The sequence below is a fragment of the Pongo pygmaeus genome, chromosome 15, assembly GCF_028885625.2.
Source record: "Pongo pygmaeus isolate AG05252 chromosome 15, NHGRI_mPonPyg2-v2.0_pri, whole genome shotgun sequence".
Lineage (NCBI taxonomy): Eukaryota > Metazoa > Chordata > Mammalia > Primates > Hominidae > Pongo > Pongo pygmaeus.
The window spans coordinates 31,676,043-31,703,786 of NC_072388.2; the positions used below are offsets into that span (position 1 = coordinate 31,676,043).

At 39.6% G+C, this 27,744-nt stretch overlaps 1 protein-coding gene across 14 annotated transcripts in view; it reads left to right on the plus strand.

Annotated features, from left to right (window-relative positions):
• The window catches only part of NPAS3 (neuronal PAS domain protein 3), an 871,353-nt gene that overhangs the window by 408,975 nt on the left and 434,634 nt on the right, over positions 1 to 27,744 (plus strand). For 10 of the 14 annotated variants that reach the window (XM_063651524.1, XM_063651525.1, XM_063651526.1 and 7 more), the window contains one exon: positions 26,096 to 26,178. In XM_063651524.1, coding sequence (XP_063507594.1) covers positions 26,096 to 26,178 — 83 coding nt within the window. The remainder of the gene's footprint in view (positions 1 to 26,095; positions 26,179 to 27,744) is intronic. The other 4 variants (XM_054449079.2, XM_063651528.1, XM_054449074.2 and 1 more) reach the window with 1 other exon arrangement.

The window sequence follows — 27,744 nt, forward strand, 5'->3', positions numbered from 1 at the left end:
GAAACAGGGAAAATTTTCTTTGACCTGTAAATTGCATGCATGTGTTACTTCCAATTAATCTTTATAAGCTAGTGAAAGGGAATGTAGTGGCTTTTATAGTTTGACAGTTTTAAAACAAATTATCTTCAACTAGATCAACTTCTGAAATTAGGGAAGCCACACGCCATCTCAAAACTATACATTTTAGTGGTACCTGCTGAGTTTCAGGTGTTTATAACTTGGCCATAAAAATTCTTTCCAGCCTGAAATCTAAAGTCTCAACCCAGCAGGAATTTTAAAACAAAATTTACCTAACATTATTTCTTTTTTGTTCTGTAAGAACAGAAATAGAAAGCTTAAAGTCCTGGACATGACTTTATGGAAAAATTTTATTTATTTTATTTTATTTTATTTTTTATTTTTTTAAACAAAACTGTGTAGGCCATTTTCATGCTACGGACTAGTGTCCTCGTAAATTACAGAGAGGGAGAGGGAAAGGGATGGAGGAGAGAAGTGGGGATGGCAGAGTGGGGCGATCTTGGTATAAATGGGAAGGGCTGGTTCCTCACAGGCTTATTGGGTGAATGCGTGTTCGATTAGGAAATGCAGTGATACCTGTACTTTTAGGCTGTCATCTGGCAGGTGTTGATTGGCTACACTGATCTCTGTAGCTTCTTGTCTTGGGTTCTGTCTATGTTGCTCTGCATCTTGTATTGGTTTGAGAAAGATTCCATGTAGCACAGTTAGGTCCATAAAAGGTAAGAAATAATTTTGGAGAGATTAGAAGGGTTCATTGAAAGCACTTGTCATTAGTTTAATTTTGGCCACTTCAGAATCATTCTAAGTAAAGTTCTCTTAAGCATAGTTTATCTTTGAAGTCCTTTTTAAAATTTCAGTCATCGTTTCTGGTTTGTTACTGTCTTGTATGCCATTCCATACCTCATCACGATGCCCTGGGAGACAAGATTTTCCTATTTCCTCTCTTCCTTGGTCTAATCCCCAACCCTTTTCTCACTTTCAGTGTCTTCCACGTGTCCTTACAGAAATATTGGGTCTAACATATCGCACATAAATTATTTTTAAGGGAGGGAAATTCATGGAGAAACAAAGGGGTTGTAGGACAGAAGAAAAACAGTTTGGAGAAAGAGCTTGTGGAAGCCCTCTGTGTTTTGAGGTGATCTTAAGCTGTGAATTGCCCAGAAACAGTTCTTCAAATAGAATTGCTTGTTGAACTGCCCAGGAATATGGGAGACAAGGGTGTTAGAGGCAAAGCTACTTAAACCTTCCAGTGTAAAGCTATAAGTGTGCTCATACATCGGTGGTCACGGAATGTGTGTGGTCCTGTTTTCAGTTCACCTTTGCATCTGTTCCTAGAGCAATGTCTCAGATACCTGCAAGCAGTTATGCCATTTGGATAGGTTACCTGGTGTGAAGCTCTTCTGGCCCAGCCTTTCCACATGGCAACCTGCTGGCTTTTATTTCTCTGCTCTGCAGCAGGTCAGCTTTAACATCTCAAGGGTGGTTTTGCAGAGTGTGAATTTTAACTTGATAAGCATGTGTGTTTTTCATAAAGTGTTTGCACTTATGTATTAACATGATTATTTTATAAATTGACCTGACATTTCCATTGTTTTCTGCTTGTATTATCTTGCTTTGGCGCATGCTTTAATAGTTTTTATAAAGTTTATTGCCCCCTGCTGCTCACTATCTTTGTATGCCGTGTGTTGTTCTTTGTATCCTGCTGGGGTGCAGTTTAATGAATTATTTTTCAATGAGAATGATATGATTTTTACTGCCTGCCCACAGAGATAGTGATTTTAATACGGTATTTGTTTATTCACTACCCTTTCCCATTTTTTAGCCCATATATGTCATTATTACTAGTATCTGAGTGTCACAAGGCATTGGCTGTCCAAGCTCAATGCCATGCATGTAATGTCTCTTTTATTGCATGTTTAATTCTTTATCTCTTCTAATCTTCTCCTTGGATTTCTATCTTCAATTCCATTTCAGACAGTTCAGCTTTTATGCCAACATCTGTACATTTGCTTTGCATTGAAATTCCACAAATAACATCTTTGCTGCTGGTGGTCTCTTGCTCAGTAATTGAATCCACACATCCCTAGGATGTGTTTTGTGGCGTGATTTAGCAACTTTAGGTCTTTGTCAAACTGGGGCTTATTTGAAACTCTATTGAAATGAGTCAGGGTTTGTTTTGTGGGCACTTTAACTCCCTCCTGCTTTCTTTTTTTCTCATCGTCCCCAACATTACACCATAACTGTTTTATCTTGATCTGGTTGAATTGTAGAGATTCTCATTTCTATTTCCAGAAATGTAGTTAATACTTAGGTGCCACCTCTGCTACTATATCCAATTCCTTTCCCTTTAATCTTTTTCGCCTGTATGATTTCTGTACCCACATCACCATCACTCTCTTTTCTGTCTGGCCCCCTACCATTCCATGTTCCCCAGTGTTAGGCTTAAGTAAAATAATGTCGGCATTCATGACAAGGAATATCTGAAATCTGGAATGCTTCTGGAACATTCTTCTGATTCAGCTCCTTAAATATTTAAAATGTTCCAATAATTAGGGGGACATCTTGATATTTGCTATGCAAGCTACCGTTTGTGGTTTGAAAACAAAATCTACCAGGTATATCAGTTAAAATATATTTGGCTTCAAATAACAGAATATGTAACATACAGTTGTATAAGCAATACTGTGATGGAATTATCCATGTAGAAGTTTGTAGGTAGGCAGCCCTAGGCAGTGCAGCGGCTCAGCAAGGTCAGCCAGGACCTAGGTCTGCTCTGGCATCCTCAGTGCGTTGTCTTTTCCACTCAAAACTTGTCGCCTCATGCAAATATTTTTGGTAGCACCAAGTGTCAGATCCTTACCCAATAGCTTTTAAGGAAAATTGAAGGAGTGTGAAGTATTCCTTGAAAGTTGCACAGGAGAGTTCCCTTTACGTGTTGTTAGGCAGAACTGGGTCATATTCCCATACTTAGAGTGATACAAATATGGGGGGATGAAATTAGCATGAGTGGCTTAAAACTGATTATTATTCATTTCCCAGCAATGAGCACATTACCTGCCCCAAAAAATGATGATTTTCTTTGCAAAGGAGAGAGGATAGAACAACAAACTTGGTTTCTTTTGGATAGACAACATATTTACGTAACCAGGGATTGAAAGATGTTGAATTAAAAAATGACAAATTAAGTTTCATGTGGAAAGATTATCTGTATTCTTACAGAATACCTTCTATTTGCAATTAGTTATTTCACTGTGAGAAAAATTTCTCTTTCAACCCAGTGACATCCATATTTTGACATTTTCAGCATGTATAATCATATATATGCCATAATCAGTGCTGTGTTTCTAGTTGAATTTCATTTGCTGTAATCCCAATCCAAAAGCCTGTAATCTCCATGAAGGCAGGAACCATATCTCTTTTTATTCCTAATCATTTCCTTAACACCAACTGAGTCTCTGATCATAGTAGGTGAACAATATGCACTGTGTAAATGAATCTCAGGCTTATGGAATGACATTCTATACCTTCATTTTTAACTCTTATTACTTGTTCATAAAATAAAATACTGTATACTAGAGCTGAAATTTAACATTTGAATCACATAGTAAAGCAGTTTTGTCAATTGATATCTCTCTTTATCATTGAAAAAATTTAATAGCATATAGTTTCCTCACATGCCTTTTATAAGTCAGTAGGCAACTCCATCCCACTCCCCTGGAACTGCTGTAAGACCAGACCATTTCAGTTAATGCCATGATGCAAAGCCAGAAGGAGAGAAGGAAGTCACAGATGTCATGCTGTTGGTGTGTGTGGCTCTGTGGAGTCAAATGTCACTCTGCCTCCCACTCCTCCTGGATATGCGACTGGAAAGGGCAAGTGCAAGAATAGTGAAGGGCAAGGGTCACCAGTGAAGGGAGTAGCAGGAAATTGCTTGCAAGCTCTGGTCTACCACCTCCTTTTAATACCTTCTCACTTGGTCAAGTGGTTAAGGGAATTGTTAACAGGGATGGATGTGGCAAAGGAGTGTGTTCCAGAATATTTCCATTTTCCAAAAGGAACACAGGAATAACTAATTTACTCTAAAAGTAAAATACATCAAACTAAAATACATGTAAACTTCACTTGAACCTGTGCAAACCTCTCTTCTAAACTTAGCTTTTATATAATGAAACTTGCCCTAAAAGATATGAACCAAATGTAAGAAGCAAGGGGATGAATATCAGGTTTCAAGGGCCCAAACATCAAATTGCCATTTGTGCTGATTTTCAGATGTGATTTAAAAATAAATGTAGAATGTTCATGTCATAGATATTATGGAAGCTTTTTATTGTAATCCTAGACAAAACTTTATTATGCCACTAAGAAGTCAGGAGTCTTCAGTGAAAATTGTAGTTGACAGGAAAATAAAGTCAATTGCACTGAAAGTTAAGAGGTATACTAGGTCAAGAGATCCTTATATGTATCTTTTACTTTAGAGTGCATTTATAGCTCATGGAAGGAAGTAGATTGATATTCTTGAAGTTAACTTCCTTTTCTTGTGTTCACAAAATCCGGGTTAGCCAGGTGGAAGGATACAGAATTAAACTTTTATGACTCTGCCTGGAGCACATGAGCTGGTGTAACTAGCCTAAGGATAAATGTGCAGTTCAAGAGACAAGCTGCCCTCTGCTGAGACCACAAATTTTTCTCCCTCGTTTTTCACATATCAGCTAAGTACTTACATAAAAGTATCTCGAATGATATTGGTTCTGGGAATTTCATTTCGTTCTTCACTAGCCATTCTTAGTTACCTGAAATTGATTATTATCATCATCAAATATCTATGGAAAGACTATGGGATACATAGAAATGTTGATTCAGGGCTGGGCGCGGTGGTTCATGTCTGTAATCCCAGCACTTTGGGAGGTCGAGGCAGGCGGGTCACAAGGTCAGGAGTTCGAGACCAGCCTGGCCAATATGGTGAAACCCCGTCTCTACTAAAAATACAAAAAAATTAGCTGGGCGTGGTGGCGGGCGCCTGTAATCCCAGCTTGAGGGGAGGCAGGAGAATCGCTTGAACCCGGGAGGCAGAGGTTGTAGTGAGCTGAAATTGCACCACTGCACTCCAGTCTGGGCGACAGAGGGAGACTCCATCTCAAAAAAAAAAAAAAGTTGATTCCGGTGGTGCAGTGACTCGTGCCTGTAATCTCAGCACTTTGGGAGGCCAAGATGGGGGGATTGTTTCGAGCTCAAGTTCCAGACCAGCCTGGGCAACAGAGTGGGACCCTGGTCTCTACAGAAAACAGAAAAATTAGCCAGGCATGTTGTCACATGCCTATAGTCCCAGCTACTTGGGAGGTGAGGTAGGAGGATTGCTTGAACCCAAGAGGTTGAGGCTGCTGTGAGCTTTGATTGTGCTACTGCACTCTAGCCTGGGCAACACAGTGAGACCCTGTCTCAAAAAAAAAAAAAAAAAAAAAGGAAATGTTGATTTCAAATTAGGATAATTTCAACTGTGATCTTTGACGTCAAGAAAATTAGGGTGTATTAGTTAGTTTTATAAACACAAATGTTTAGCTTTCAGTTTATAAAGCCATGGGGAAAAAAGTGTTAAGCAGAGCTTGAGTTCCTAGGTGAGTCCGCAAAGCCTGTATACCCATCATGGAACCCAGTGATAAAATGGAGAATCCTTTCATGTATTACAGTTCCTGGGAACAGGATGCCTTATGGTCCTGAGGCAGGAGGAAATATCCTTACCTCACCTGGGCACTAACATGGTGGGAAGCTGGGAAGCATTTCAAAATAGGTCAATATTGTCCCAAATACCCTGCCATCAATGTTGCTGATGCCTCCTTACACCTGCCAATATGTTTCCTCCAGGCCACAAGTACCCATTTATCCTAAGGTTACTCCATGTCCACCATCTTAAGTCTGCTGGGATAAGGGAGATAAAATAACCTTTACCTTGAAAGAGTTCCATGCTCAAAAATGGTCTTTTCCTCCACATTATCAAAATTTCAATTCTCTTGGTACAGTTCAGTTCCTCTAGGGATTAAAAGAAAAGCAAACTGGTGGCATCAATTCATGCTGCTCTTGTGAATTATTAACAATCTTTTTACCTACTCAAAGATTCACTTTCTAAACAAGTGTGTTTGCTAAGTCAGACAGGGGTTATTTGTATAATATCAGACACTGTATCAAAAGGTAAGGAAAAGAACTCACAACATTTATTAAGTGTTTTTAGAAAGACCACTCATAAATATCTATTGGCACTGTGGGTTGTAAATAAGAATAGTCATCACAAATTAAAATGTGGGCACACACACAAGAAAATTATGAACAAAATATAAAATGGCTGCTAGAACAGTGTGGAATATGTTATAAGTGCTTAAAGCAGACTAAGATGCTTTTCCAACTATTCATTGCTGGAGGGCTTCATAGGTGTGGCTGCCGAATGAGGAATGACAGGATTCGTATAAACTGAGTTGAGGGTGACAGGTAGTCAGAGCCAAGAGAATAGTACAGTCCTTCCTTGGTATCCGTGGGGAACTGGTTCCAGAATCTCCCCACAGATAACAAAATCCTTGGATGCTCAAGTCCTTGATACAAAATGGTATAGTATTTGCATATAACCTAGGTACATCCTCCCATACACTTTAAATCATTTCTAGATTACTTATAACACCCAATACAATATAAATTACATGTAAATAGTTGTTACATTGTATTGTTCAGGGAACAATGACAAGGAAAAGTCTGTACGTGTTTAGTGCAGACACAACCATCCTTTTTTTTTTCCAAATATTTTCAATCTGTGGTTGGTTGGATCTGCAGATACAGGATCAGCCGATGCGGAGGGCCAACTCTATAAGTAAAAGCAGCACTGGAAAGTGAGTCAGTAGGATTCTGTCTTCCAGGAAGGTCCCTGTTTCTCAAGAGTTCTTTTCCTGCAGGGTGAGAGAGGATTGGACGTCAAGGCAGGAATGTGTGGAGTATGCTCACATGTTGTATCCTTGAATTCACCTAACAACCCTATGAACAAGCATTTTAAAGAGGAGGAAATCAAGACTCAGCAAGCCTCAGTAACTTGCCCTATATCCCATAGTTGCTAAATAGCAAAATCATGATTGAAATCTCAACCTGCCTGATTCTAGAACCCGAACTCTTCTTGTCGTCCAGCCGCTCTCTCCCTTTCCACCATGGGGACCCCTCAGCACCAGCAAAAATGAGGGTGAGGAGGCAGGGAGGATGGAACCTTCTTAAGCATAGGTAATTTGTCAATTGAAAATTGCACATGGATAAATGTCTTTAAACCCTATGTAGATAGGGAAAACTCTTGATATTACTGAAAAGTAATATCAACCTAGCAAACCTTCTGAAGAGAGGGCTAGTAGTCATGGAACCCCTCATTTGGAAACTATTAGATCAAGTGAATTATTTTTGACCATCTATTAGACCATTCAGAAACAGAGTGAATTGTCCAGGACAAGATTGTTTATTTTTTGAAAATGTATCCAGTTTTGTCTGTTTTTTAAAGATCTTCTTGGTAGAATGCAGCAGAATTCTACTGCAAAAGCTCCTTTGTTCACGTAGTAGTGCCAGTGTTTCCAGCCATTCCTAGAGCCCAGGAGCCAAGCCAAGGCCTGGAGCTCCCCTTCACGTCTGTGCAGTTACACAGAGAAGCTTCCTCTTCTATGGGGTTGTAATCATTTATTTACTTGTCGTTAGGGATGTGGCATGTTTCCTGTTTTGGGAAGAGGTGTTCAGGGTTAGAATTGTGTTGAGGGAGAGGGACTTAGTTTGGTGTCACTAAAATGCCTCCATTTGGAGTTAGGTCCCAGCTCCCTCCTGTCATTTCCTGCTTGAGTTTTCACTTTTGCCCTTGCCAGGGTCCTCTCATTGCCCATGAGCCCTTCCAACCACGAGTGGGCATCCATCAGAAACTGGAGGAACCAAACGAGTACAAAAGCTCATGGGGGAATTCTGTTGAGGACGGAGGTCAGAAGCATGTTTCTAGGAAAATGCAATGTGAGGATTAACTATGGCTTTTCTTTATTTAGGCTAACCATGTCTATAATGTTATAATTAGGATGAATTACCCGCACTTGAATGTGTTGGTAGGAGTTTTATTGTCAAAAATATAATTTAAATGTTTTTCCTAGCCTATTTGTATTGTTAAAAAACAGTTTCATCCAGAAATGGAAATAGAGGGGTAGGTCCCTGAATTCAAACCAGTCTACTAAGAGACATTATCATCAAATTCTTTCTATGATAGAATTATTTCAGTTGCTTATGAAAGCTGAATATGTGTAATCATCTTTCCAGACCTGGTTGACCATATTTTATTTAACAAATTAACTAGCTGATGGACCAGTCCTCAAACAACCATGATTGTTATTAACCACTAAGGTTTTTGCTGATCTCTGGATGTCTCTCATATTCAAATTCTAAGAAGTGATTTTTCATCATTAAAGAGATTTGCAGTATCATTATAGTTGTTTCTGCTCATCAACTTTTTGATTTTTTTGGCTTGTTTGAAAACTATTCTGACTGGCTACTTTGTTCCTTTTTTGTCATTTGACAGTCCACTTTGTTAGTTAGGAAACCAAATCATTTTGTACATTATGAGTCACTTGCTATTAGACTCATTTTTGTTGGAATTGAATTTGTCCTTTTCCCGTCCTGATGGGAATATGAGCTTCCTGTGTTGGATCCCTGCTCAAAGGCAGTGAGGATGCTAGTGGCATAACTGGAGGGAGTACCTTTATATCCTTTTGTACAGTCTCTAGGCGGAATTGTCGAAGGACAGGAAATTCTTTTCTAGCAGGAGAAAGGCGTTTCCCACTTTGGTACGGAAATCTCACACTCCACGTCCTCTGGCACATCACTGACTGCTGGAGAGCATGAAGCCAGTGTTTACTGCTGGTTCTTGGGTGTTAAACAGCCCTCCACTGCTTTTATTGTACCATTAATTGCACTTAATGCAGCTGCATTTCTCGTACGCTTGGCTAGGCTCTGAAAATTAAGTAGAGGGTACTTTGTTATAAAATTCACTGTAATGAGCTCTGGTGGGACAGGGTCTGTTAAGTTTGAAATTACCTCGGGCCATTTCTAAAGGACTTCTTAAAATATTTGACATCTATAAAAGTTTGTAACTAGATAAATAGCCATGGAGAGTGTAAGACCAGGCAGAGGGAAATCCACATTTCTCCTCAGTGCATCTTTGATAAAATATGGAAGTTTAGAATATTTAAGAGTCATGTTTATTTTCTGCATTCTCCTCTGCCTTCCGCATTTGCTAAATTTCAACTTTTAGGCTGGCAGTATGTGCGTTCAGGTTTAGCTGTTTCACACCATGGTTTATACGTACAGACTGCTCCCGTACCTGTTTTTCTTCCTTTTGAATCCAAATCATACATTAAATTAGAATAAAAAATAGGACCCCCCTCTGGGTGTACATAAATTGGTTCAAAAAGGGATCACACCTCTAAGAACAAACGCACTGAAGAGACAGCTGTAACTATTAGCCAATTAGTTTAATGTTACAACTACTAGCCGAGACCTGCAACAGATTCGTGATACCTGACTAATAGATGCTTAAAATGACTTTAATTCCCCCAGTATTCTTAGCCTATTTGACTGACTGCTGTAATGCTTTGTGGCTAATAAAATTTCAGATTGACTAATTTACTGGGTAGCTTTACCAAAACATCCAAGTAATCCGTACGTACTCATTAGAGACAGGTCCAGAACACTTTCCCTTAGGACTGATTTGAAAAACCTCACTGGGATCAGCCTCACTGAGCTTTAGATGCACTGGCACAAATCAGGTGGAGGATCTTCTATGGTTTTAGTGCAGCAATTTATCTGGGTTTTGTAGTTAAAGTTTGAGCATGAGGTAATTAGAGCCCTCCAAGCTTGAAATTCATGAACCTTATTCCCCCTTTAATAGACTCTATACAAGCTTGCCAAGCTCAGTGTTTGACTGATATATATGGAGGCTTTGTTAAAAGCCTCTGGTCAAAATGTAGTTTTAAAAAACTCAAAATCAGTTTTTCTTTATTTTTAGCTCTTACAGGTATAAACACGGAAGATTGCCTCGTGTTATAACTGAGGGCCAGTCAGCAGTCTGTTGTGCCCTTTGGAAATATACACTAGTCAATAATCAAATACCCACAGCCATGCAGCACCACACCTGCTGCCCAGATGGGGTTGACGACAAACATGACATGACCAATGAGGACTGGGGAACAGAGGGGTAAAATGCTGCAGTCTATTTGGTTTCTTCTACTCTGTATCCTCCTTGGAAAAAAAATGGAAGATAACCTTTAGGCTGCTACCATTTTTGTAGTAGGAGTGCTTGGGTATATATGTCTCTGCATTAGGCAGTCATAATTTAACCAAGCTTCCCAATGCCTACCATGTATATATGTCTTTGGAAGTTGAAAATATAAGTTGAAGATTTAAAAATGTCTAGAGACACATGCACACATGCATATACGTGTATGTACATGTAAGTATAAGAAAGCAACCATGCCATACCGCTTCTTTTTGTGTATTCTCACAAAAGATCATTACACTCCAAATCCATGATACAGAATCAATATTCAGCTGTAGTCTAGAGGATTTTCATATATGCCAAGATACTCCATCTCTAATAAATGTTGCTATTATTCCAGTTTTGAACAAGGGCATGACATGTGATTTACTCTATAAAATCTGCGGTTTATGCATGTTCTCACTCATAAGTGGGAGTTGAACAATGAGAACACATGGATCCAGGGAAGGGAGCATCACACACTGGGGCCTGTTGGTGGGTGGGGGGCTAAGGGAGGGATAGCATTAGGAGAAATACCTAATGTAGATGACAGTTTATGGGTGCAGCAAACCACCATGGCATGTGTATACCTGTGTAACAAACCTGCACGTTCTGCACATGTACCCCAGAACTTACAGTATTAAAAAAAAAATCTGCGGTTTAAAAAAATTTACAAATGACTCCAAGAATACACATCTTTGAGGAAGGGGAAAGGAGCTAATGTTTAGCAAATACCCCTTATGGGTCGGATATTGTCCTAGGCACTTCACATATGCTATCTCATTTAATTCTCAAACAGCATGCTAAATAAAGCAGGTAGCGGTATGTTCACCTTTCTGGTAACCATATTTCTCAGAGATTTTTCTAACGGGCCCGAGGCGGCACAACCTAGAAAGTGACAGAAAAGTCATATATACCACTTTGGTGACTTTCTTTCATCTTTGTCGTCAAAAGCATCTTGTCAGCACTCATTTTTGTTTTGCTACAGAGAGATTAAAAATGCAGATTGAATGAAAATTTGTTGTTTTCTCACTATTTACTAGGTATGTGCTAGAAAACTGTCGCACATTTAACCCTTGCCACAACTCTTTGGACTGGGTATTATTATCTCACTCTACAGATGAGGAAACTGAGATCTGGATGTCAGATGTCTTATCCAAGTTCACCAACTAGTAAATGCCAGGGCTGTTATTTAGAAATAAATGTTTCTGACTCCCAACAATTGTGCTTTTCATATTAAACTACAGCTGTCTTCCCATCTTTTTAAGTGTTCCTGAATACTTCCATAATAAACATTTCAAGATTCTTTGATGGATATTGTAGAGGACGGAACTAGACATATGCTGATACTAACAATGGAAGAAATTCTTTCTAAAAAAATTAAAACCAGTATAAGAGGGGAATAAACTTGCAACAATATATAAAGCTTACTTCATCTCAATTTTGGGTAAAAATTTGAAGAAAATAATGACATAATAGCAATGGTGCAAGTGAATAAAAGTAAGTTAGTTCAAGAAAATGAAAGTGACTATATAGGTCTTATCAGAATCTGAAAACCTCAAAGCAGACTGTCTCAGAGAGGAATAAAAATGAGAGGAGAGCTAAGGGGAGCAAGTTGAGGTGAGCATTTAGTATTTTCTTCTGAGTACTAAGGATGAAGTTTATATAAACATTTTTGAAATTCCCGAAAAAAAAATCTCTTTCTCACTTGCCAGATAGAAAGTTCAACCTCAGTGATGATAAGGCAATGGCTTCTGTTAAAAAAAATATATATATATTGGGAAACAAGACCTTTTTGTCTGCCACATATAGCAGTCTTGGCTTTCTCTTTATTGGCATAATCAAAATTCATTAAATAATGCATTTTAGTTTCTTTTGATGATTTAATATTCTTTTAGCTCACACCTGTGTATATTAATAATCACTTGCAATACTTGCCTGTGGGTGTTTGACAGATCTTGGCTGCAAAGAAGAAATACTTGTTGCTTTTGCGATCCAGGAGTTGTAGGGACTCCAAAAGCAATTCCAAGTAACTCCTCTATTTATGACATTTGGAGAACTTTTGCCATGGCAAGAGATACAAAGACAGAAAACTTGGAGCCAATTGGACCAGGAGAAAACATTTTTATTGATGATCAAAGTGATGGATAGTATTGGTAGCATGAAGTAAGGAGGAAGCCTCAAAACAGCGTCATCCCAAAGTGGGGTCTTGCATTTTTTGTAGCATATTGGTATCTTTGTAAATCTCTATATATGAAGTTTCATGTCTTCATGAACCTAATAGGAAAGTCACTCTAGTAGTGGAGACTGGAGTCCTTGCAAAGGATTTCTTATTTACACAGAGGAGAAAACCAAGGTGAGACAGCTCTGATATAGCCTGCGGGACTAGCAGAATGGAGACTCATTAACAGTGGGCAAGAAGGGACAGAGGTTTTGGGGGAACAATGATGGCTTGGGTTTAGATACATTCAGGCAGCTTTCCCTATCCGATTCTAGTTCTGGATGTGGATTATAGATCATTATGTTGTTTAAACATCATCTGGAAGAACTGGAGGCTGAGATCCCTATTGTGGTGGCTGGGCACCACACCATGGTACTTTAAGTTTGTAGAATCAAGTTATAGTAAAATATTGAAAAAAAAAAAATAATGTGTTGCTTATTTCTCAGCTTTATCTAAACTCCTGGTAATTTTGTAGCTTTTTAAAAGAGTTTTTCATATGTGTCTCATGGCTTTTGCTTGCTGCTGCTTCTCAGGGTATAAACATCCAAAGTCACTTTTAAAAAAATCCCTTAACCTTGGGTATGTTCCCATTACTCTCCCTTCATAGGAGAGTCATCCCTTACTCTCCTTTCTTTCCCTTCCAAATTCTCAGAAATGTTGACCTCTCATTTGCTGCTCAACTGACTGCAGTGCCCCTGCCCAAGATCTTCAGGGCTCTCCCATGACATTTGACAGAGTCCATGAGTCTCTCCTTAAAATGTCCTCTCTTCTTTCTAGGACATGGCTGCCTCTTTATCCACCCTCTACTCGCTGTCGGCACTCAGGCTTTTGCTGGTTCCCTGCTTCTGCCTCTTTATAAATGCAGATGTTCCCCGGGCTGGGTCCCCAGCCCACCTCCCATTTTGTCCTCTCGTGGCTTCTAATCCCACCTGTGTGCTAACGACTTGCAGCCGAATCCTCATCTCTGCCAAAAACTCAATTCTGCGCCTCAGGCCCTTTAGGCATCACGATGGGCTTGTCCTAAAGACACCTCCCTTCAACTTCCCATCTTCTCCTTAACACCTTCCTGCCTTCCTCAATGTCCTATCACAGGAAAGGAAGAAACCATTGTACTGTGTTATAACTCAGACTTCATACTGCACTCTCGCTTTTCCCTTATGAGTTAATCACAAAGCTCTCTCAATCCTGCCTCCTAAATACCTTTAGAATTGAACCCCTCTCTATGGTCTTACTAACTTAGTTACTAGGGTCAACTCGTCATCATTTATTGGCTAGACTATGCAATAGCCACGTTTTCAGCTTTCCCCCAAACACAGTTCCACCCTCTGCACCACGCCTCAGGTGATATAACACACACACGTGCTTGTGTCCCTCTGTGCTCTAACTTTTCAGATGGATGCTCAATGCCGTGTGTGAACTGAGAACTCCTTTGCAGTGTTGATGGGGCCATTTGTGACTGGGCCCAACATGTCTTCTTCATGCATGAATCTCCCGTGCCTTGCTCAGCAGTTCGTGCCATTGTGTGTGTTCTCTCTACCCAAATGCTCCCCTCAGCCCCACCAATCCGTGGCTTGTTTGCCTGGAAAACTAACACTCATATCTAGCCCAGATGCTCTCTTTTCGCTTACATCTTTGAATTTCACTAGAGTTAGATGCTCCTTTTCCTGCAGTCCTCCAGGTAAACTGTTGCTTTTTTTTTTTTTGAGATGGAGTCTTGCTCTGTTGCCCAGGCTGGAGTGCAGTGGCGAGATCTCGGCTCACTGCATCCTCCACCTCCCAGGTTCAAGTGATTCTCCTGCCTCAGCCTCCCAAGTAGCTGGGACTACAGGCACGCGCCATCATGCCCGGCTAATTTTTGCATTTTTGTAGAGATAGGGTTTCACCATGTTGGCCAGGATGGTCTCGACCCCTTGACCTCATGATCCGTCTGCCTCGGCCTCCCAAAGTGCTGAGATTCCAGGCGTGAGCCACCGTGCCCAGCCAACTATTACTTTTTTACAGTTTGTATTTCTCTCTCCCCAGTCTCTAAATTCCTTGAGGGTACTGGTTCCCTGTCATTTCCTGAACCTGAGAAGTTTCTCTCATCTCAGGGCCTTTATATCTTCTCTTCCCTTCACCTGGACATCATGTCCCTCCTTCCCTTTATTCTTGTCTCTACTCAAATATTATATCCTTGGAGAGGCTTTCCTTGATCTTCCATGGAATACAGAAATCTCTGTCCCTACTTTTCACTTCCCCTTTTAGAAATGTTCCTTCATACTGCTGCTTATATGGAGATGTGCATGTGTTGTTGCTATTATTGTTGTCGTCTGGCTCCCCACTAGAATACCAGCTCCATGCAGGCCCATTTGTCTGTCTCCTTTGTTCACTCTTTAGTGGTCCATGGCCTGGTACTTAGTAGGCCCTCAATGAATCTTTAGATGGATAATTGAATTATATCCTTTTCAACTAACAGTGCCTGGCACTGGATAAGCACTCAGTAAAGTTTTATTAAAATAGAGAATACAGAGTATACATTGAACCGTGGTTAAATAAGTTCCCATTGCCTGAACTTGCCACACTGAAGAGACCGGTGGCTTCCTGGAAGAGAGAAGCAAGACAGCTGGAAAACAAATAAAAATGACTGGCTAGTGGCAAAGTCCGTTCTCATCAGAATTCTGGTTCAGTTATTCAGTTCAAATTTTTGGCAAGTGATGCAGATTCTTTTTCAGAAAATGTTGATTGATTGCACAGTTGTACCCACTTCATTTGCAAACCTTCATTATCTCTTTTTCCTTTCCTCCCTCTGTCTGCATTTAGAAGGGGAGGAGCAGTATATAATTCCACAAGGCAGTTTTGTGAATAAACCAACTAACTGGCTGCTGCTTTCAGTCCCACAGTCTCCTCACAGAATACAAGTATCTGACTTAGTTGTGCATTCTCTCTTGACTGGATCTGCTTGCATTCGTTCATTTGAGTATTCATTTGATTACTTACTCATTCACTCAGTGAATCAGTTGTTCAGTCCCACTGATGACACAGGGCATCTGTGGGTGCTTGGCTCTTGTCTAAAGCAAGAGTTCTTGACTTGGGGTCTATGGCTGGGTTTCAGAAGCTCTCTGGAATTTTCGTAATTGCATATGCAAAATTTTGTGTTTGAATATTGTCTTATGAAGAGGGTTTGCTTAAACAGCCCTGTTATTCAAAGAAAGAAACACATTAAGAACCTCTGATAGAGAAAGGCTTGAACTCAGCCTTGAGTCTAAATAATAGGTCTTCAAGTTAAGTGTTTTTTCCTTAATTCATTGTATGGTGGTGATAAGCATAAAAATATTGCTCAGATATGTTCTCGATTCTAGGTCAGACAGTCTTGTAAGCCTCTTTACTAATCTGCATCCTCCAAATTGTGCTCATCTTTCTTGTTTATTTTCTAACTTTCCCTAAATCATAGCCTCTGTAGGTATCCAAAAGTCAGGCAGCAATGGTGATGCAGACCTTGATCAGCTAACATAAGTAAGACCTAGCTCCTGCATAGTTACCATTGAAAATTGGTGGGCTTTTGTTTATGTGAAATTAGAGGGGAGATGGTGGGGTTATAAGAGCTGATTTCAGTTTGCAGGGGTGGTGGCTATGTACATTTATCTCATCAAGTTATGTCTGAGGCATTCAGCATCTTAAAACGAATGCCAATTACTGCTGGAATAGGGCATGAGTGAATCCTTCAAAAGAAAATTCAGTGGGCAGTTGCTGACACTCAGTGAATTGCTGGCTCTTTGCCCAAGTGTGTGTGAAATGTTTGCACTGGTTTGAGGCCCTGATTGCAGTTGGCTTGCAGGGTTTGTGGTGACACTATAGATTTGATAGCACACTGTAGGAAAGGCAGAAGCTGGTGACAACATACAGGGGAAAAAATTCCTAATATTCCTGTTAAAATTGGAATAAAGATAGTTATTGAGAAAAGTCATCTTTGGCCCGGCCTCTGCTTTTCACAACAAAGAGGAGAGAGCTGAGATGTGCTTAGCGCCCCCATGGGCTGGGCACTGTGCTCTAGAGTGTTCACTCATTCACAAGTATTTATTGCGCGCCTTCTGCATTCTGGGCCCAATTCTAAATGCTGGGGTTTCGGCAAAGCACAGAATGATTCCTCTGGCTTGGGAAGGTAACTTGCTAGTGGGAGAGACAACACTATGCATATAAGCTCCAGGAGGACAATTAAATCAGGGCAGGGCATGTCACATGTCCTCACAACTGCTGTAAGAGGCATTAACCCTTTTGACAGAATGAGAAATTGAGGTCCATGGAACCTAATTTGTCTAAGACCACCCAGCTAATTAGAGAAAAATAGAGGATTTAAAATTTGGTCTGCCTGACTCCAGAACCCCAATCCTTTCCTCTGTGTAGTTGTCTCCCCATAATGTGACCCCTCCCATTGAGCTCCTTCTCCCAGCAGAGAGGACAAGCACATCCTGGAAATGGATCAGATATTCTACAGTAAGTGACCTGAATCACAGAAGTGCCCTTCAGAACACGGAGGTGATACAACAGCCTGGTTAGTGACTCGGTTGCCCAGCACGGTGCCAAGCCAGATACTGCGATGCAGGTGTGCACGTCAGGGTTTTCATCTAAGCAGTGATGTTTAGGTGGAGGGGGAGAGAGAATTGTGAAGTTGGGGTTTTCGGACAGTGCCAAATGGACATTGGTCTACCAGTTGTAATTATGTGACTGTTACGCAGTATTGAGCCCCAAGAAGGCACTGTGGGTGGGGTCCCAGTCCCTCAAGTTTGTAAGAATATGACAGTCCATCGTTGTCGCAGCTTAAGAGAAAGCAAGTTGGCGTGGGCAGGATGATGCGCCTGGAACATGTGTGTGTAGCTACGTTAACATGCTTTTGCCCTTGCCTTCATGTCTGATCAGTAGATCCCAGGGTCCTGGCCATGATAGTGCACTGTTCATGTAACTTCACTCCATACTCCGGTTCTGGCAGTACCTTATTCTAAGGCCTTCCCTGACTCCACCTCTCCCCACCTCCATCCTGAGTTGAGAGTTGTACTTTTATTGCATATTGTTCATTTGCTTATATGTCATTGTCCCAGTAGACTCTGATCATCTGGAGGGTTAGGAGGTGCCTTTTCAATTTTATATTCCCTGACACAGTGTCCAGCGCAGATAGAGGCTCAACAAATATTTCCCATGGATACTTTTAGCTTTCTTCTGCTAACGTATCTATAAGTGGAAATAGGAGCCTGGCTTATATCCCTAGGATCTTGGTCAACAAGGTTGATACCTTCCATATTATAAGGCTTCACTACATTTTGGATGCATAAATGTAATTCCATAACTTGTGATTGTTGAGCTTTGGAAATTGATCAGAATGACCTTTCAATAGCAGGTGCTGTTATAAGCAGAGTCTTGTGTCCCTTGGGCCAATACCCTACTGCTTCACACAACTCTTTGTGTTGACTCTTCTTTTGGCAGGAAACAAGTTACTGAGCATGATGCCAAGAAGTGATGTGGCCCAAAAGCTAAGGAGAGAGAGACAGTGAGAGACAGAGAGGATGACTGAGTATATGAATGGAGGAACAGGAGAGAGAAGAGGGAAAAGGCAAGAGACCTTGTGTTCTTTCTCCCACAGAAACACAAGCTGTTTCCTGCAGAGCCAACGTCAGTTCCCTGTCGTATCAGTGGCCTAGGAAGGCCTAGAGGGTGAATGGAGCATTAGACTGGAAGTAATAAGGTTGTGCCTGACTTACCTCAGTATTTGTAGCAGATGTTACAAATGTCATAACACGAAGCTTTGGGATCAGACTGAAAACTAAAAAATCAAGATACCAGATGTGGACGTCTTCCTTTTATCAGCAATTGCAACTGACACTGCACTATTTCAGTGGTAATCTCCACCCCCTTCCTACTGGGTGGAATCATGCCATAACTGTTTGCTTGCTGCTGAGGTCAGAGGAGGTGACAGCAGTAAAGCGGCACTCACTGGAAAGGCTTTTAAGACAGTTTGTAAAATGAAAGTGTAATCATCCTTTCCCCTCTTTAGAGAGAGTCTACCAAATCTAACCCTTATTAAAAATTTAACTGCTCAAAAAAAATTTAGTGTATTTGTAGGGAAGATAATTTCTGCCAATGAAAAGTCAAGTATTAAACTTTGCAAAGTTAGTGCTGTATTCACATCCCAAATTTGATATGTTCTCTTTGTCCCTCCCTTTGAGAGCCATTATCAGAGAGCTCACGGTGTCTTTCTGTGTACTGTGGGCTTAATCCATGAGAGACACATGGTATCCCTGCCTGACATACATGCAGTAGGTGTTTTGTAGAGGAAAGTGTTCACTGGAAGAGGAAGAATTCAAACAACAACAGAAGCAGTTCAAAACTAGAACCTGCAGATTGTACTCAGAAAGCAGAGCACCTTCTTACATCAGGAATGTGTTCATGCTTGGAGCCTGGACAGGGATCTGTGCTGCCCACTCTGTGTGGCCCACTGGCCTCCTCTGACACGCAGGCGTGCCTTGCCCAGTGGACTGGATCCTCGTCAGCTTCACATCCCGAGTTCCCAGCAGAGTGCATGCCTCAGCCTGAGGCTCAGTACATATTTGCCACCATAGCCCTGATGCCAGAAGAAATTAGTTTCTGTCTTCTTGATCTGTTCATGTTAGATTAAAAATCAAGACTCTCCAGCCCTCAAAGATCCTCCTATTCTATATTCTTTATTCTGAAGTCGCTTTGTAACTTTCTCACTCCCCAAACTTCCCCAAATTGGGTGGTGGGGGCGGGAGGGGGCTGGTGGGTTCACCCCAGCATACTCCATATCTCTGCTGGGAATTTAAAGATAGGAATTAATTTGGGGGATGATCTAATTTTTTACTTTTTATTTATTTTGTAAAGAAAAAGAGGAAATTCTCATTTCTTTCACTATATAAAGGGAATTAAATAGTTAACTTTAAGCTTTACATCCAGAAGCAATCCCTGTGACATCAAGTGGTTGAACCCAATAAATATTAGGAAAGCCTTGGCTGTTTTTTAAGTTGTTAAGGACTAAAGTCCCACCCCCCAAAAAATTACTCTCTTATAATTATTGTTCTTCTGGAATAATTAAGCAAGTAAAATTGGAATGACTGTGTAATAACTGCCATTTTTTAAAATTAGTAACAGCACTTTTGGAGTCTCAGGTACGTCAGGGATGTCCTCTTCTTTTAGGCCAGTCCACTCCTCAGGACCCCTTGCATCTCTTGAGGATTTCCCTCATGTACCCCACTCTCCACGCCTCAGCCCAGGCTGTGGATCACGCCTGCATTTTCCTGAGGTTCTGTCCTCCGAGATGTTGACCGTCAGGCGTTGACCTCATTCCCTCAAGTGCTATCACTCCAAACAGCAGCTTAACCCACTGCCTTAAGGATTTCATTGTCAAGGGGAAGTGTGGGTTCTCTTATGAAGAATGTTAATCACCCCATATGTAGCCCGTGTGAGGGACATACAGTATTCTTATAGTAACTACCAGATTGTTGGAGAAAGGCCATTTCCCCCTTTCCCAGCTACAGAAGGAGAAATATCTGCCTAGGAATTCTCATTTCCCTCAATGGAAAAGAAAGGTGGGTAGGCAAAGTGAATCTTTAAAATGGAAACTTTGTACTAAGAGGTCCCTGTAATTTGTTGCTGACCACATATACAAAAACATTTTCAAGACTTACTACAGTGACATTTGGTTGCTGTTTCACATTTAGAGGACTATGCCATTTTGGTGTAGAAAATGATAAACATTTTCAAATATCATATGAATACTATTTAATTCTCAAGAAGCTGAGAAAGTGCATAGTAAACACTCCCTTGATTAAACAGATCAATTAGACATTGTATGTTTTCCCCTTAGTTCTTTAATAGTTGAAGCAATATAAATATACTTCTTTAGGAAAAGCAGACATGGTTTCTTTTTCCCAAAAGCAGTTCATTTACAAGTATTAAAATTTGCACAGTCACCTGATCCCTAATTATTTTACCTAATGCAGTCAACCCATACTTAAATGGTGGAAGATATTTAAATATGTATTGCATCAAAAAATTGTGGATCATCGTAAGACTTCTTAAAATTTCAATTGCATTATTGGATTAAATATTCTTTTTTGTCTAAATTGGTGATATAACATGTTAGTAGGTCTGAGATATGAATTATGAAGATAGATTTTTTGTTTTTAAAAATCCCCTAAATAGGAATTTAAAAATAAACCCAAAGTGTACTACTCCTGAATACATGAGATTTTTTTTCTAGTATTTATTTGTTATCAGATATGTGATTAATCACGTGCCCAATTAACAATGGGTGTCCCTATTTCTCTTCTACAGTCATCATTTATCCTATATGTTAATACTAGAAACTAATCTTGATGAAAGTACACTGAAAAAGCACTGTTATTATTTGTTTTCATATATATGAAAACAATAACAGTGCATCATATATGTATATATAGATATTGCATGAAAACTTCACATACAGTGCTTTCAACAACAGAATTTCAGTTGTCATGTTGCTATATGGGTGAAGCTGGTACCCAGTGCTAGTTCAGTTTCTTCTCCAAACCTGAAAATCTCCCAGTGTCTAAGCCATGCACAAATACTGAGGAGTTTTGTATTGAAAGAATACAATTTGTGAAAATGGACCTCACAGAAGGCAGAGTGATGAGGGCCAGTTTCAGAATAAAGACTTAGCCTATATTACATGCAAACTGAGAAATTTTATTTGATAGAGAAACAGATACACACACTCATACATAGCTCACGAACTTCTGGGGCTCCTGAGGAAACCCTCCCTGGCTTCTTTGGCCCTACAGTGAGGAAGACTAATTGAGATTCTTCAAGGGAAATCCCTTTCCTTTTTTTCTATACCATGGAAAGACTCATTAAGCATTCTATATTCCATTCTTTCTCAGCCCCTGACTTTACTTAGCCAAAGCCCAGGAAGTCAATGTCCAGGGATTCCATTAAGCACGCCCTTTAGTGCTCCCTTCCCCCAGGCTGAGTGTGGGAACAGATCCTTGCCCCTTAGATGAAGGATTCAGAGGGTAGCTATCGGGGGTAACAGGGCATGAAGCCTGCCTTTTTGCCAGGCGTTCCTGAGATACTACCTGCCGAACTTTAAGACTACATTTGCCCGTGATTCCGTACTGCCCTCCACCTTATGGGGGAGGATAAGGAAGTACCTCTGAAATGATCTTTCCTATCCACCAGTGACTGCCTTGGCCTAACAAAACAATCCATTGGAAACCCTGCCTCACAGTGTCACAGTCCTCTTCACTTCAGAATACCTTCTTCAAGTGATCCCTCCAATAGCAAGTCCCTCTGTGGCTCTCTGCCTGTGGTCCACCTTCCCATTGTGAACCATGCTGGCAAGGAGCTGGGGTTACGAAGGGAAAGGGCAGGGCACAAGGCAAGTACGGCTCGTGACTTTTCCCCTTTCATTATGTGTGTCCACCGAGCTGTCCTGCTTCTGTTTTGTAATGGGTTCTTCCATGGCAAGCTGACCTTTCGGCTGAATAGGTCAAACTCCCACTGAGCGTTAATCCTCAGCCCTCCTCATGTGAGTGCCTCCCCTGAGGTGAGGAGCACTGGTTAGGAATATGACTGGGAGGGCCTGGTGTATTCCCCAAAGAAGGGTTGCCTTTTACTGCACTGAATTAATTCTCAAAGACCACCGTGTGAGGTTATGCTGAAGGATCCAGATTAGAACTTTCCTGCTGACATTGCGGAGGGGCAAAACTAATTTTTCAGATACATGTTTTAGACCGTGGTTCCCCTGTGTATCTTCTCCTTTTTAATGAGAGAAAGGCCAAATGCACAGTCTTAGTGATTCATTGGATCATTTTGGATTTCTGAGACAATCAGAATTTTCCTAGTTGATTTTTTTAAAAACTAATAAACCCTTCTCCCTATATTTCTCTTCCATTTAAAGTCTCTTAAAACTCTAGGCGTTTTATTTTTAACCCTTGTAAAACATGAAATAGTACAGTTGTGGTGTGTGTTGATAATTATATACTGGACCTAGTTTTGTTTTCAATGTCATAAAACATTTTTTGGACTATTAAGTTTTCTAACACCAGTTACCTTATAGTAGCTAGAAATTTTCAACATCAAGTAGGCATTTAGTCTTGTTGAATTGAATTTTAAGTGAATTCCTATGGCTTGGGCTTTCTTTTTCATACTAGTTTGTATAAGCTGTTCAACTCCTATAGCTCTTACGTCTCACTCTCAGTGAGCTGGTAACAGAATCTTCACAGGCAAGTGGTTGCACATTCCATTTATTTAGCAATGCCCTGTGTGTGTGTGTGTGTGTGTGTGTGTGCGCGCGCGCGCATGTGTGTGTGTGTGTGTATAGGTTAATTTTGTTAGTGTTCTTTAAATTTCAGAAAATAGTCTTTTAGTTGGACAAACAAATAAATGAAATATGTCAGTAGATCAGATGAAACAGTGACCCGTTCGGCAATAATAAGTATACAGTATGTCTGGGCTACCAGATGGTTTTAGAATCTGTCAATTTCCAAAATACAGAAATCTGAGAGAGCTTCATAAACAATGTATTGCTTTGATGAGGATGACAGAACCCATTGAGGAAATGCTCCTTTAGCTTTTTTAGATCATTAATGATACTCTATAAACATAATAAGATTAACACGGAGAAACAAAATACCTGTGTTTGCAGTATTCTTTAGTGATCAGATTATTGTCTCAGTTCTCAAAATGCCAAATGTGATAGGATAAGTGCAAGATAAGAAGTACATATTTAACATCTATTCAGTTAGCATTAATGCTCAAGTTAAAGCTGGGCTCCTACCAGGGGCATAATGGGCAGGATCCTGTTTAACATATTTATGTTGGTTGTAAAATTAGGAACTGTCATTACAGCCCACATCACCTGCATAAGTGCAAAACATATAAATCAAGAGAAGTTCCAGTGACATAAAAATGCCATTGAATAGAATAGCATGAAACTACTTGCAAGATACTTGTATATTATGCTAGCGTGTATGGGGGTGCACACTCAGATTTCTAGGGGGTTTAGAGAACAAAGAATAACTATACGGATAGAACTCATGGATGAAGACATTTCCTCAGAGCACAGCCTGAACCCTAGTGGAGAAACAGCAGGAAAAGAAAGGCCATCAATAGCCAGACTTGAATAACTGCCCTCCGCACACCCCCACTGAAGACAACAGCCTCTATGCTTTCAGAAGGCATTTGAGCAGCTTTATGTTGTTACTGGGGCTTGCATCTTGGGCCTCCTAAGTAAGTGAACTTTTCTGTGATGTTTTAGGGTTCCTTATAACCTGGTGGCTATTACTCCCTTTCCCCCTTGTAATCCAGTTCTTTGTAGAATGATTTCTGTTATCTAAAATTAGTCCTTTTTTCTTTTTTTTTTTTGGGGGGGGGGTGCAGTGATTTATTTTGAACTTTGTAATTGGAGGCCCTGAAGTGCTCCCCCCCAAATTATGAGCTATTAATAAGGAGCTTTCTGAATCCTAACTACTGTCTCAAAAACAGAGTGGACACTTGAGAAGTTTTCAACTCCCCCGCTTCTCCCTCCCAAAACCCACCCACCTCCATAATCTCAAAAAAAAAAAAAAAAAAGGCTGCAGATTTTATTCATGTGGGATCATTCACACCAAGCTACCATAATGTGCAATTAACACTCTAGAAACTGAAAACAGTATTCAGCAAGACAGCTGCATTATCAAAAATGCCAAAGGAGTTTTGAAGGGAGTAATGTGCATGTTAGAATAGGAAATTAATCAGAAATGTGCACACCCACATACACACAGTAGTACTGTCTTAAGTATATCTGAATATTAAAATTGTAAAAACCCTATGTCTATATTTATAATAAAGATTAATCTCAGCATAGTAAACTGATTTTTCTGTTTTAAGATTTTTAGTTGTGTGTTTTGCTTCTGAAGCAAATGAGGAGGCTGGAGTAGAGATCTCTAAGATCCCTTCCAGCTGGAATATTCTTTTGATAATAATCACTCTTCAATTATATTTTATAAATTTTCCCATTGAAAAAAATGCCTCTGTTATTTTTCTCTTGTCAGTAATAATGATACTTAACACACACGCATTTTCACAGTGCCTTGCAGACATTGCAGATACAAACTCACATTTGCAGGGGTAAACTCCCTACTTTGCATAGCGCAATAATCACAAGTGCATTTATATTATAATCCCTACTAAGCTATGGAGCCAACTCACCAACTTAGTAAGTGAAATGCAACAGAATTACCCCAGCAGCATTTCACTGGAATTTTCCTGTCAACTAGCTGAAAGTGTTTCTAGAAGTAAGAAAGTAGGGGATTTTGATTTTATTTTCAATTAGTAGTATCTGGGCTTGAGAGAGCAGAGGTTTGTAATAAAATTTTCAAAAAAAGCAGGAAGATATGGGGAATTTACTTGTTAGAAATATAGAAAGCATCTGAATATTTTCTTTAATAAATCAGTGTAAAGCAAATGGATTTTTTATGATGTCCTCACTTCTGATTTCTGTACATCACTTCCCTTTTTTGTCTATAAATTTGTTCTGACCACAGCGCATACCTGGAGTCTCTCTGAATCTGCTGTGATTCTGGGGGCTGCTTGATCGGTGAATAGTTCATTGCTCAATTATACTCCATTAAATTTTTTTAAAAAAAGAAAAATAAAAAATAGGCGTAAGAACAGGTTTAAAATAAATTAGAACCCCACGTAAAAAAAAAAATCATAAACATGACACTCAATTCTGGATTCCACAGTTATTATGCATTAAACCCACTTTTGTTAAGGATTATGAGGACTCCTTTTGTGGTAGGCAGCTGCAGGCAAAGCAGGTGAAGCGTGCCTGGAACAGGATTGACTCTGAGTGAGAAAACAGGAGTGTTCGGGAACTCCAGATAAGAAACAGTCACCGACCTGGTGAGGCACATGCTGGCCAAGGATCTACCTGGGCTTCTTGTCAGTCCTATAGGAATAGTTACACACGAATATGCAGTAAATGTGAAATCCAGCCATCTCAGGATGCTTAACACTAGTGCAAATGATCATGAATAAGAATGTCTTATCCAATATGTTGTGCTGATTAAATTGTGATGAAGTTACTGCATTAGAAAATACAAAAAGTTTCCTGTTTGCTTTCTTCCTAGCCTAGAAGATGTAAGAAGTTTAGTTTTCTCTGGGGCGGGGTTGGGGGGAGATAAAGCAGTATGCAGATGCTTAAAAAAATCAATACCTTAATTTTAAGAAAAACGGTGTACTAATTTATTTTAAAGGAACCTGAACATTCATATGTTTTTATTCCAGTATAGGGAAAGCCATCCAAAGGAAAATTTTTAAAGTTTGAATGTATTTTTTTGATGTTTCTAGAAGTCGATATTCTAGGTTGAAAATTCGTCCTAGGCTATGTTTATGCTTAGACAACTCAGAACTAAAATTAATACTGGGTGGTGGTTCAGATCTCATTGTTATACTAAATAGTCAATGATGCCATTCAAGAGAAACTAAGCTGAAGATATGAATCAGAGCTCCAACTTAATTGTTCTGTTTTCTTTCTTTCTTTTTCTTTTAAGTTATAGGTGCACAGCGAAGGAGAAGCCCCAGTGCACTAGCCATTGAAGTATTTGAAGCACATTTGGGAAGCCACATTTTGCAGGTACCTTTAAAACAAAAAGAAGCTTTCTTATATTTTACTAAGAAAAAACCATATGTTTAGTCTTTTTTTAAAAGAAATTTTTTAAATGTCAGCTGTATATTTGACTGTTGTGATTTTATCTTGGAATTCTGAAATTCTTATGAGTTTATTTTTTTCTTTTTAGAAAGCCATCCTTTGAGAGAATGTTAATGAGAAAGGGAGGGCAAGTATTATTTGTGCTGAAATAATTTAGATGAATTGCACTATTTAGTTGATGCGCAATGTGTAGTAACTGGCTGTTCCCAGAATGGTTGTGTGCGTGCTGTATTTGTAAGTGGATCTATGTGTGTGTCTTTGGAGCTACATATTGTTTTTGGAAGAGCAAAGTTTTGTTGTGAAAGTACTGTGATTTTTTTTGTGTTGCCAAATTTCAGTTCTTTGCTTGAGTTTGTATTTGTGAGTGCTTCCAATCTTAATGTTTGCCTCCCCAAATTAGAAAATTTCTCAGGGGAAAATATAGTATATTTAAAAATACTAGTAAAAGGAGACAAATAATAATTGATTTTGCCAATGAACTTCATGATAAATAAATGTTAAAGGTCACTAGGATGAAACTGTAGTTACCTAGCCCCAGAGAAAATTCATTGCAAACTCGTCATCTCACTTATTCAAAACTTTTTTTTTTTTAACTAAGATTTTGCCATTGATTCAACACTTCTGCCTTCAACCACAGATAATTGTGCCGCATTGGTCCTGCTCCCAGGATAAATGTTGCCATGGCCACTTTTTTTAATCTGTGGAAGATATACCTTTTTACATAGAATTGGAGAAGCAGACAAGTTTGGGATATGTAGGCCGCTTACTATATTTGGAAAAGGTAGCTATGATTTTTCTGAGATAAACTTTGGAGTAAAATAAAAGTATACTCCAGATCCCTGTTCATTCAGAGTTTATAAATAGGGCCTTTATGGTGCTTTCCTTTTCTAGGTTGTCAAAAGTAATACTAAATTTAGCATATTATCTTTTAAGTATGTGCATTAGGAAACTATTATGTGATTCTGCATTAAAAAAAAAAAAGAAAAATGAAAAAATAGCTCATAGTCAAATCCTGGTGGTTCTCCAAAGCAGTGTCTTTACTGGCAGTTTCAGAATCACCCAACACTTGCTCATAGGATGCATTCTTGGGCCTCAACCTAGACCTACTAAACTAGAGTTTATAGGGTAAAGTCCAGGAATTTGTGGTTTTTAACAGTCTTCTGAGATAATTTTGATGTTCCATCAGGTCTGAGATAGCACCTTTCACATTTGCAAGTTTAAAGCCCTGAGAAGTCTTACTTTACATTTTTGTTTATTCTTATTTCTTGTTTATCCATTAGTATCTGTTAATATCTCATAGAACTGATGTTTCTTGAAATACACCTTAGGAGTTGCTATTCTATTGTGTACATAAAATTTTGAATTACCTTTGTTACAGCCTAGGATTAGTTTCAAGGACACAGAAAGGATCATATTTCTTTCTAGATCTTCAAATTGTTATTTCCTTTTCTCTTACACACACATTGTTCGGAATCTCCATTATAGGTTTTG